The sequence below is a fragment of the Vombatus ursinus genome, unplaced genomic scaffold (assembly GCF_900497805.2).
Source record: "Vombatus ursinus unplaced genomic scaffold, bare-nosed wombat genome assembly UNPS02014799.1, whole genome shotgun sequence".
Lineage (NCBI taxonomy): Eukaryota > Metazoa > Chordata > Mammalia > Diprotodontia > Vombatidae > Vombatus > Vombatus ursinus.
This window is the reverse complement of record NW_020954577.1, coordinates 10,329,780-10,341,990: the sequence shown is the minus strand read 5'-3', so window position 1 is coordinate 10,341,990 and position 12,211 is coordinate 10,329,780. Positions and strand designations below refer to the sequence as shown.

At 47.9% G+C, this 12,211-nt stretch overlaps 1 protein-coding gene across 3 annotated transcripts in view; it reads right to left on the bottom strand.

Annotated features, from left to right (window-relative positions):
* Positions 1–8,253, bottom strand: part of CDCA7L (cell division cycle associated 7 like) — a 31,957-nt gene extending 23,704 nt beyond the window's left edge. For 2 of the 3 annotated variants that reach the window (XM_027872106.1, XM_027872107.1), the window contains exon 1: positions 7,078–7,128. In XM_027872106.1, coding sequence (XP_027727907.1) covers positions 7,078–7,101 — 24 coding nt within the window. In that variant the 5' untranslated portion in view covers positions 7,102–7,128. Of the gene's footprint in view, positions 1–7,077; positions 7,129–8,195 lie in introns of those variants that run through there. The other variant, XM_027872108.1, reaches the window with a different exon arrangement.
* Between the last annotated feature and the right edge of the window lie 3,958 nt (positions 8,254–12,211).

Sequence of the window (12,211 nt, the reverse complement as noted above, 5' to 3'; positions counted from 1 at the left end):
TGTGTGTGTGTGTGTGTGTGTGTGTGTGTGTGTGTGTGTGTGTGTGTAGGCCGTTTCTTAATCCCACTTATAGAAGGAGTAAGGAAGACTGTTTTGTACAAAGAAGCCTATTAAGGCCATCCAAGCCGTCTTCCCCTAGGTGTTTTTGGCTACTGGTGTTAAAAGGCAGATTCTCAAACCCTTTTTTGAAAAGCTGCCTGAGAGGTTATCCACTTGAAACACTCTCAAGGAAGCTTCTGAGAAGCCTTTTTTTTTTTTTTCTTTTTGGTAAAGACACTAATAAGCTCCTTGCTGAGAAGTCAGAGAAGATGAAAACTAAACTGGTTAACAATTATAAAGTATCTCTTTTACTCATCTGAGTTTTCCTAGATGCTTTTAAGGGGAAAAAAATCCAATTCAACTCAACAAATCTTTATTCAATGACAACATGTGTAAGACACTATATTCTGCAAAGTCTTAGCCCTGAATGGGGCCATAAAATATAGACTTTAAAAGGGGCTCCTAATTAGGAAGTGTTGTTAAAACGAGGTCAGTTATAAAGCACCACTTTGCAAACCTTGAAGCTCGATATAAATACTAGCTATTACCATTATTATTATTAAAATGTTGGCATTTCATTATTTATGGTCTCTTCCAGAATCCCAGAGCTACACTCAAAATTAGCCTCAGTCCCCCAGGAGCAGACATTTAGAGATGGAAGGGACCTTCAATGGTATCTTTATCATATGGGTAAGGAAACTGATGCTCAGGGAGATTAAGTGATTGTCCCAAGTTACCCAAAGAATAAATGTCAGAACTAGGATTTGAACTCCAGTCTTTTTACTTTTAATCAAGAACTGCATCCTACCACCAGGCTCAGTGAGTAGGTATTAAGCATCTGCTGTGGAAAGAGGACTGTGGGAGACGCCAAGAAAGACACAGAACTTAGGGGGAAAATTTAGTCCCTGCCTCAAAGAGCTTATAGTCTAATAGGGGGACAAGGTATAAACCCAGATAACTATATTGTATAATGAGTGCCCTGAGCTAGATTGAAATATAATTAGGAAATATTTGACAAAATAAAGAAAAATAAATAGAACACAGATAATGTTAATGTGTGGTTTTCTAAGTCAATACACAGTCATAGTTTAGTGGCCCCATTTCTATTGAGTTAGAGAGGCACCAAAAAAGTGCAAGGCTAGGATCTGAGTTAGGGAGAAAAGCATTACCAGTCAATGAGACCAAGACAGGCATCATTAAGCAGGTGGCATTAAAGGATGGGTCAGCATTCACAGGTTAAACAGGGGAAAGGAGGACATGCCAAAAGCGTGAGCACAGGTGGGAAGGCACAGGGATTACTTAGATGACAGGGATGGCCTATTTAGATCCGAGGGGACTCTGAGAGCTCACTGGCTCAAACTACTCAGTTCACAGATAAGGAAAGGACATCCCTGAGAGGAGTGACCTGCCCAAGATGACTCAGGGGGTCTAGTCAGCAGCAAGGCTGCGAATCAAACTCAGGTGCCCTGACCTCGATCCACTCCTTTCTCCTATACTTCAAGCTACCAGAAAAGAGAAAGGAGGGGACAGGAGGAGGGACGGCGGCCGACTACAGACCCTTAACTCCAGGTGAAGGAGTCTGTCCTTTATTCTACAGGCAACAGAAGACCCCCGGAGATTTCTTAATAGAACAGCATTACCAGAAACATACTTTAGGAGGATGAGGGTATGATAGCAGAAGGAAACAGGGATCAGAGAGTGGGAAGACAGGACAGGTGAGAAGACCTATCAGGAGACCCAAGCAGCAGGAGATACTAAGGGCTTAGATTATGGTAAGAATGGAGTGGAAGAAGACAGAGAGAGAAAGAGACAGAGAGAAACGAGAGAGACAGAGAGAGAGCACTCAGAGCTGCAAACATCATCTAAGGCTGGGTGAGTTTAGGGATTTGTCCAAAATCACACTTGGAGTCACTGGACCTGCGTTCAAATCCCAGGTCTGCTATGTACTACCTATATGGCCTTAGACAATTCACTTTAACCTCTCTCTGCCTCAGTTTCCACTCCTGTAAAATAATGATGAGATATGCTCTAAGGTCCCTTCAGCTTGAAACAGATGATCTTAAGATGAATGTATCCAGAGTATCCCCAGCCACCTGCCACACTGGTAGGTAGTGAAAGGGATAGATAGTGGGCCTGGGGGTCAGGAAGACGAGTTTATTACTTTAAAAACACCTTCTCAGGGTGACGTGACTGTTATCTGGTCAGTGAAACTCAGGCCACGACCAGATCCGTCAAATCCTACACAAAATCTCTGCCATCTCGCAAAGTTCGAGGAACGTTCACCCCTGAGAATGTTGAAATTTCACTGTTTACCTATGGCCCAGCAGCAAACAGCTGAGAGCAGGACTGTTTCCTAGTTGTGCACCCCCAGCAAAGTTGCTGGTCCAAAGGAAGGGCCTCATAAATGCTTGGAAGCCCCTTTCGAGCATGTCTGATTCTATCCCCAGTATCTAGCACAATGTTGTAAGCCCTTAATAAAGATTTTTCCAATGAAGGGAAAAGGAATAAGCATTTATGTAGCACCTACCATGCTATGTGCCTACATTGTGCTAAGCAATTTACAATTATTACCTCATTTGATCCTCATAACAAGCTTGGGAGATGGGTAGTGTTGTTATCCCGATTTAACAGATGAGAAAACTGAGGCAAACATCAAGGAAATGACTTACCCAAGGTCACACAACTAGGAAGTGTCTGACACTGGATATAAACTCAGGACTTGGTTGTCCTTTAGAAAACAAGTAGAAAACGGATGGTCTTCCAGCATTTCTTTAAAAAAAAAAATCCAACCTCTTTGGAGGGTAAGTGGTACAAATTATCACCTCCTTTGGGTTTCTAAATTCCATGGGTGAAGTCACCGTTACAAAATACCCCTGACATTCCTGGAAAGCCAAATCCTGAACTTGAGCTCTGAGGGAATGGTTCTGGGCTACCCAGCTCCCCCCTGCCCTTCCAGATTTCTTTCCTATCACTCCCCTTTCCAGTCAAACTGGTCCCAAATTCAGCTCTCCATCCCCCACCTTGGTGCCTAGCCCTAAGTGCAGGCTGCCCCCCCATGCCTCCAGGGCACTTCCTCTTGGATGCTCGAGTTCCTCTTGGACGGTCCTGTATCCTCATCCCCATCTGCTCCCTTTCCGTAGTACCTGCCTCTGTTTTTCCCCCAGATTTGCTGACCTGTGCATGTACATTGTCTAACTGCACAATCCCTGGTAGAATGTAAGCTCTCAGAGGACAGGGACTGGGATTTTTCTTTCTTTTTCATCCCTGCCCCTTAGTCCAGTGCCTGGCACGTGACAAGTGCTTAATGGAACTAAATTAGATTTTTAAGAAAATTCTAGAAAATGCAGCTCCACGATGGCAAGGCCCGTGCCAGCTTCTGGGCACATCCCTGGGCTTTCCCTTTACTAACTGCAGCTAATGTACACAAATCATCTTACTCCACACAGGGCTGGAAAGGCCCTTAGAGCTGTCTAGTCTGAACCTCTTATTTTACAGATGTGGCAACTGAGGCACAGAGAATGTAAGTGAATTAAGTGCAGGCAGGTATCTGGAGGCGGTGGAGCTAAGAGTCAAAACCAGTTTCTCTAAACCCAGAAGCTACTTCCCTTTCTTCACCCAGATTTGCAGCTGGATCAATAAAAACTGTAGCCTTCACAGACAGCCAGGAGTAGTCCCCAGGCTACCTGAAACGTGGGTCACTTGTGTACCCAGGGGATTCCTCACCCTCGTCAGTGCTTTCGTGTAGGAGAAGCCATGACCCCCAAGATCAAAAGCAGAGACCCCCCAAGACTGGGAGGGACAGAGGTCCAGAATTCCAAACAAGTCTGACTTCCGCAGCGACCTTCTGAGGTTAGGTGTGCAGAGTAACAGTCAGGCAACAGAAAGACATTGGGCTGTGGATCAGCTGTGTCCAACTCTGTGACCCTGTGGGACCATACTGTCCGTGGGGTTTTCTTGGCAAACATACAGGGGCGGTTTGGCATTTCCTTCTCCAGTGGATGAAGGCAAACAGAGTGAAGTGACTTGTCCAAGGTCACACAGCTAGTGAGTGTCTGAGGCTGGATTTGAACTCAGGGCTTCCTGCCTCCAGGCTCAGCACTCTATCCACTGAGCCATCTAGCAGCCTCCAGCATTATACGGTCTTTCCAACTCCAAGGCCTATGCCCTACAAACCCGTATCTCTCCCCCTTAGGAGCTCAGCTGCCTTTGCTGGGGCTTGCTGGGAAGGTCACTATCATACCATAAAGGCGGAGGGGCAGAGACCACAGACGGGGCTGGCGCAGAGCAATCCTCCATTCCACGGATTTCTAATCCAATCCCTCATTAACTGGTGGGATTCCAAGGCAGAAGGTGTTTTCTCCTTCCTCTTCCCAATCCCCAGAATTAGCTCTAATCTGTTTTTCTTCTCTCAGTTATGTGATTTTGTAGGAAGCTGCATCTTCCGTCTTTTGAATAAGCTCTGACAGGCTATACTACGCCCTTCGGACAAAGAGAAAAATGACAAGCTGCCCTGCCCTCAAGGAGCTTATGTTCCACCAACCTGAAAGCCCCGGCTCACTTGAGCTCAGTGCTGGCCGGGCTGTGGTAACCTACCTTTCTTTCCACAAATCTTATTCTAGTTTTATTCAAACACAATCATCGAATTTGAGAGTTGGAAGGGTCACCAGGGGTCTCCAGCCTGACCCACCCGGGAAAGGAATCAGAATCACAGCTGGAAGGGACGCTGAAACCCATTCATTTTACAGAGAAGAAAACTGAGATCACACTAGAGTACAGAGGGAAAAGCTTCAACCATCTATTGGCCTCCCCTCCTGACACAGTCCCTGAGGGTTACCATCTTTGTCCCAGCCCCCTGAGCCATTCTCCACTCACTGAAATTGCAAAGCGTAAGTGGCTTTCCCTGAAAAGATAAGGTGGCACATTTCCACTGGGAAAATCACTTTCATCTCTGCTGCCCATTAGTTCTTTAAAACACCTGATCTTACATAGCAGCATTTGTTCCAATTGGTAAAGAGAGTGTGGCTGGGATCTGTGGGTCAAACTCAACACAGTAAAAAGTTTATTCAACCTATGTGAGAGAGGAAGGATGGAGAGGACGGGACAAAAGGGAAAGGGGAGAGAGGGAAGAGGAAGAAGGGGGGGAAGGCGAAGAGGGAGGGAAGGAAGGGAGGGGGAAGAAAAGGGGGGAGAGAAGAGGGAGGAGGGGGAAGAAAAGGGGAAGAGGAAAGGGAAGGATACAGGTTTTCTCGTTATCTTAGAATACAATCCAATCTCCAATTCAGCAGCCCCCCCACTTCCCAGTATACTACATACTAAATTCAGATAATGTGACTCCCAGGTTTTGACTAAAAGTGAATTTTAAGTTCGTGAATTTAAAAAAAAAATTGATGAAATGCTTGGGGTCAAGCAGCGTGCTTTTACCCAGAATGCAAGCTCCTTGAGGGCAGGCGCTGTGATTATGTCTGTGTGCCCTCAGAGCGTGACTCAGCCCTGACACACCACAGATTAATAAAGGCTCCCTGCACAGTTACATTCACAGATTCTGAACAGGAAGAGCCCTCGGATTTGGTCACTCCTGCATCTCAATTTCCTCATCTGGGAAGTGGAGGGGGCTGGAGTGGATGGGGTCTAACGGCTTTTTTTAGCTCTATACCTATGGTTCTGTGAACTCCTCCATTTGGGGGCGGAGGAAACAGCCGGGAGCGGGGAAGAGCCTTGTCAAAGGCGGGGCAGACCTAAACACGCAGACCCCAAATTAGAAGCCAGGTCTCCTGGCCCCTAAAGCTTTCCAGCTCCCTCTGGGGTTCAGGGTCCGAGCAAGACCCTTCCAGTGCCTTCCCCTGCTAAGCCCGCGGGATCCTGAGTGACTCACTGACCCTCTGAATGTTCCTATGGAGCTCAGGCCAGAAGCATCACTACCGCCGCCAGGTTTCACACAAGGAGCTCTCTACTTGCAATTCTGGCTTCCTCCGTGCAGTCGAGACAAACACGTACTTTTCTTGTTTTTATTTCTTCCCCTCATTTAAAAAGTTTCTAAAACACCAAATACATCTCAGAAGCTATGCTTGCCAACAGAGTTAAAATGCAAACTTTCGGGAGGTTTGACTAAACAATGGCACGAACAGCAACTATTCCACTGGAATCTTCCCCCCACCCCACCCCCACCAAGTTGGGGTTTTGGTATTTGGCCAGGGGTGTACTTCAGCCAAATGGCAAGATGGGGAGTGTGCTAAGTCAATACCGGCCGAGATTCCGAGCACTCAACACTGGGTCACTGTACTAACTTGGGGCACCTCGATTCCGTGCCCCACCTTCCTCATTCCCCCGACCCCGGGCCCATAACGTGGCCGAGGGAGGAAAACACATCCAAAGTCGGAAGGTGAACCTGGGCTCGCCGGTCCGAGGGGCCCCGAGCCGTGCGGCCCGGCCCCAGCCTCCTCTCCTCCTGCAAGCATCCCTGGGGTCACATGCCAAGCCCTGATGACTCTTCCTTCCCACTCCGGCCCTTTTTCTTTTTAGAAGTTTACAAACAATCGTTTGGGTCCTCCCGAACCACATCCGAGCTGGCTCGGTTCCTCACCTATTTTTCTTACTAGAATAGAGTGTTGCACAGAGCGGGTAGAGTCGGAGACACCATCCCAGCGTAAGGGGGCATCTGAGAAACCTCCCTAGGATCCCAAAGCAACAAAGCCTCTCCCAGGCAATCTTAAGCAACAGTTGGGCGGATGGGGAGGGTCCCCCTGGAATCAGAGACCAAACCCCTTCCCCTCAGCTCCAAATATGAAATCCAGGGGCTGCTGGCATGGGAGGTTATCTCTTAGAGCGAGCCTTCCCATGAAGCAAGTTCCTACCCACGGACACAAACGCGCGCGGGCCAAAGTGCAAAATGAGAAAAATCCAGCGGCATCGGCCGGGAAAGCTCGCGGCAAGCCAAGCTCCAGGAGGGAACCGGGAGGAGGCACGGAGGGAGAGGGAAGGAGGGAGGGAGGGAGCACGGGGCCATGTGTGCATTCAGGCTGCAAGCGCCCGGAGCCTCACCTTTGCAGCGGCCGCCCGCTCCATGCTCGTCAGAAGCCCCGGCCGGGCTGCGGCGCGCGCCCCGGTCACCGCCGCCTCCCGAGCGGCAGCCACGGCGCGACGTTCCGGAACGTCCGGGCCCGGGCGCACGGGCTACAAAGTATCCAAGGGGAGCCGGACCGTCTGCAGGCGTTCGAATGCAGAGCGCCGAGCGGCTGGCGGGCTGCGGCGCGGGGCAGAGAGCGATCGCACTCGTCTCCCGGCCGTGGGGGGGAGACGCCCGAGAGGCCGCTGCCCCGTGGCCCGCTGCGGGCCAGCCCCGAGCTCCGCGCGTGGCGCCCGGCCTCCCAGCCGTGGGCTTTCACGCTCGCCTTGGCCGGGGGCGCGAGGGAGGGGCCGCGGCCGCGCGCGGGCGGCGGCTGGCCGGGCCGAGGCGGCGGTGTCCCCCCTGCAGTGTGGGGCCGCAGTGGAGCGGTCCGATCGGCTTTCTGCGCGGGAGAAGTGCTAGGGGGACGTCCCGCTCTGCCCAGCTGGTTGCAGCCCCCTGGGCCGCGGGCCGTGGCGGGGAAGGACCCCCGTAGCCTTCCTTGGGACGATCAAGGCAGTTGCCCCCGTGCCCCCTACCCGCCCCGGGCTGGTGTTTCTGGTGGGCTTTCTGGCCTGCTCTGCACTTTTGCTCGGCTTAACTTAGGAAGGGGCGCGCGTTGAAAGCTGGCTCCCGGTGCACGCCCATGTGCCCAAGGCTTTGCAAGCCTGGCCAGGGCCGCCGCATCCTCAACCCGAGCAAGGGCTTAGCTCTAGGATTTGGGCAACGCAGGCTCACGGAAGGCTGCCCTTGCTCGCAGCCTCCGCTTTTGCAAAGCATGGCGCTTGGAAAAGTTCAGAATTAATCACGTGGAAATATTCAACCTCTGTTCTTTCCCGAGTTACAAAGTTGCCACAAGCACCTCTGTACCCCTCGGAGGGAACCCGCGGGCGCCCAATCCCTGGCTTGAGTGGGACTCATTGTTCAAGGAGCACGTGGGAGGGCCCGGCTCCGAATTTAATTTTCCCTCCAACGGTGGATGGGGAAGAAAGCTGCTGAGCAGTTTTAGAATGAAGGCTTGAGTTTAGTGACAAGACGACACTCTTATACTTACTGTGGCCGAGTCCAAGAGAAAAAAATTCTCATAATGCACTTGAGTCCTAGCAGGGAGGTCCTCAGCTGCCCGTCTTGGGATCTGCAGTCAAAGGAGACCAGAGTGGGAATGACCGCCCTTAATGTGACCCTGATAGGCCCTAATTTCCCCATCTGTAAAAGGAGATGAGTGCAGCGTGCTCTCCCGCTGAAATACTGAAAGGGTTCTCGAGCACTTTCCTCACTTCCAGTGAGTAGCTCATGCAAATAAATCCCCCCACCCCCTTCCCAGAAAAGGCATTTTACAGCCAAAGAAACTGAGGCTCAATACTGGCAATAGACAGCTAAAGTTAACCCGAAAAATGTGCCCTTTGATTCGTTAATTCCCAAGTTCAAATCTGGCCTCGGACACTTACTAGCTGTGTGACCCTGACCAAGTCATTTCACCTCTGTCTGCCTCAGTTCACTGACCTGTATAAATGAGGTTAACAACAACACCTACTTCCCAGGGTAGTTCGGAGGAGCATTTGTAAAGTGCTTTGTGAATCGTAAGGTGCTTTATAGATGCTGGCTAATATTATTGTTGTTGTTATTAATACCATTTTTAGTCACATGTGTTGAGAGTATACTTTCAAAAACAACCACAAAAGAGCTGTTAAGTACAAAGATTGTCAAAGCAGCTTTATGGGCAATCACAAGCAATTGTAAACAAGCTGAACGTCTAATGACAGGGGAGGAGTCAGATAAATCGGGCTACATAATGGAATAGAATCCTTTGGGTAGATAAGATGGCCAAGTATAAGGGACACAGCACTTTGGGTCCCTTTATAAAATTGTGCGAAGTGGATGGGGGGGGGGAAGGAGCAGACCCAGAAGAGTAGGGTTCACACAAAGCAAATGCTAGCCCAAAAGAGGAAGAGATAAGGAAAATGAATAGACAAATAGCCCAAGGAGGGCTTAATGGAGGACTTTCTGATATTGATTCATGAGTTGAAATGATTGAATTTAGATAGAAATAGGTGCTGGCCAATTTTATAATTGGCTGTACTGATGTGCTTTTTATTAAAATATTTACATTTATTCTAAAAGAGGAAAAAAAAGTCAGAAACCTCATTTGAGTTACCCAAGGGACACACTGTTGCTATCTTCTAATGAGGGAAGGTTTAGGGCTCCTGCCAAAGTCAGTTCTTTTGAAACAACTTTGTTCAGAACTGTTCTGGACTTGCCTTGCAAGTTTCTGAGTGTTAATTACTGAGGTCCAAATGTTGCTTTTTTAAAACCCCATCTATGTAAGGGCACTGCCCCAAGGCCCCCTGCCTGATCAGTGGGTAAGTCCTCCCAACTGGATTTGGAAAAGAATTTACCTCATTTTAGCTGAAACATTTAATGAGACCATTTTATTTGGTGTTATTAAAAGTTCCATCCTGCCCTTTTGAATGTTTGATTTTAAGTGATCCAAACATCACAGCTAATGGGAAAGGACCAGGAAAGAAAGTATGACTCAGTCTGTGTTCCGTGGGCAAGAAAATAAAGCATTGAAATCAAAAGTAACCTCAGTGGCGGGGTGGGTGGATGGGGCCAGCTTTTTATGAAGATTTTAAAATTTTATAACCAGAGACATGAAAGATGTTTTTGTTAAGGTATATGTTTTTTTCTCCCTCCAGATGTGGCCGGGCGGCCACTTGTCGGCGATGTTGTCGAGGGTATTGCTGGTCAGGTAGGGATGGGACTGACCGGTCACTGAAGTATCTTCTCTTTCTGAGATATTAGTATTTTAAAAAGAACGAAGCCTTTAAGTTCACTTAAAATAAAATTTAAAAATAGTAGTGAAATGCATTTTTGAGAGGACAGATTCCCACACTTTGCCTTATTGTTATCACTGATTTCATAAAGATTTTTAATGTCATCAATCAGGAGCTGGAAGAGGGGGTATTAGTGACTATTTAGTCTGATCCTCTGTTTTATTAATATTATTAATGATGATAATGATCATGGTGGTTAGTATTTATATAGCATTTTATAATTTTCAAAGCTTTAAATGACAGTGCCAGGATTCAAACCCAGGTCCTCTGACCCTAGGTGCATTGCTTCGGCCATTCTACACTGCCTTGAGTCTGGCCACAGGCAGAAAACCCATCCCTCCCAAGCCAACCTGCCACTGAGCCTCTCCAGACTTTAGTAGGCTGTTGCTTAGGGGACGGCCATCCCATAGGTTCCCTGGGCTTGTACTCAAAGACAGATCTCACTGAAGAAATCCGTGTTGTGGGACCAAGAGGAGACACCGGCCATCCCTGTTGTCCTGTCTTCAGCTGGAGATGAACAGAGGACACTTTGAATAAACCTACAGAGAATGAGCTGACACAGGTTTATTCAACCACAAACAGAAGTTATCAATCTGTTCGGTTATTCTTCAAACATTAAACATCAAAAAATAATAGCAGGAGAGTGACTTGTCTCAGGACAGTTTTTAACTGAATTCCACTGGAAAAGATGAGAAACTAATAAGTCGGGGAGGGGAGAAGAACAGAAGGAGGAGGAGGAGATGAAGAAGGAGGAAGAGGAGAAATAATGATAGGCAAATATAGTGCTTAGAGTGCTGGACCTGGAGTCAGGAAGACCTGAGTTCAAATCCAACCTCAGACACTTATTAGCTAGGCAAGTCACTTACCTGCTGTCTGCCTTAGTTTCCTCATCTGTTAAATAAGGCTATTAATAGCACCTACCTCCCAGAGTTGTTGTGAGGATCAAATGAGATAATATTTGTAAAGTTCTTTGTAAAACTTAAAGATGAGGAAACTGAGGCTCTGTCGGTCAGTAAGCATTTATTGAGTGCCTACTACATGCAACCTAAGTGATGTGCCTAAGGTTGCCCAGCGAGTAAGCTGCCTGAGCAGGATATGGAGCCAGTTCTTTTGACTCCAAAGCCAGCACCATTTAGCATGCATTTCCTTCGACTCAGGGATTTGAAGTCATTCAGTATGTCCACCTGCCATATGCGTAAAGACACAAGTTGTCTCTAAGTACTGGACATTGAAGAGGAACTTGACCTAGTTGGTTGGGCCCCAAGAGATGGAGCTAGAAGCGAAGAGAAGAGGTTGTAAAGAGGGAAAGTTAGGTTTGATAACCAGATAGACCTTACACTGAGGTGTTCCAAAGTAGACTAAGCCGCCTTGGGAAGGAGTGAGTTCCCCATCATTGGAGGGCTGCAGAGAAAGACTGGATGGATACTTTTTATCAGTCTCTCTACTGATCTCCAGTCTCCCATCTCCAACTGCCTTTCAGGCATCTCAAACTGGATGTCCAAAAGACATCTTAAACTCAACACATCCAAAATAGAGTTCATGGTCTTTCCCCCTAAACCCTACCCCACACTCCTACGTTCCCTATTACTGGAGAGGGAGTCTGTCAGGCTCCCAACCTGGGAGTCATCCTGGACTCCACACTGTTCTCTCACCCTCAGATCCAATACGGTACCAAGGCCTGTGGATTTCACCTCTGCAGCATCTCCCAAATCTGCCTCCTTCTCTGCTCTCACATGGTCCCCACCCTGGTGAACGGCCTCTCAGCTTCTACAGGAAGCCTTCCCCAGCCTCTCTTCATTCCAGTGCTTTTCCTCATTTAATTATCTCCTATTCATCTTGTATGTAGCTTGTTTGCACATATTTGTTTGCTTATGGACTCCCCTTTTAGACTGTAATCTTCCTGAGACTATCTTGGGTCTTTTTGTGTCCTTGGCACTTAGCACAGTTCTGGGCACAAAGCAGGCCCTTGATAAATGTTAATTGAATTACGGGGGGCTCCTATTCAAGTACAATAGATAGAAATTGAACCTGGAGTCATGAAGACCTGAGTTCAAATTCAATGTTAGACTTTACTAGCTATATGACCCTGGCCAAGTCAGTTAACCTTTATCTGCCTCAGTTTTCTCATTTATAAAATGGGGATAATAATAGCATCCACCTCCTAGGGTTATTGTGAGGATCAGATGAGATAAGAATTGTAAAATGCTTTGCAAAGGTTAAATGCTATATAAATACT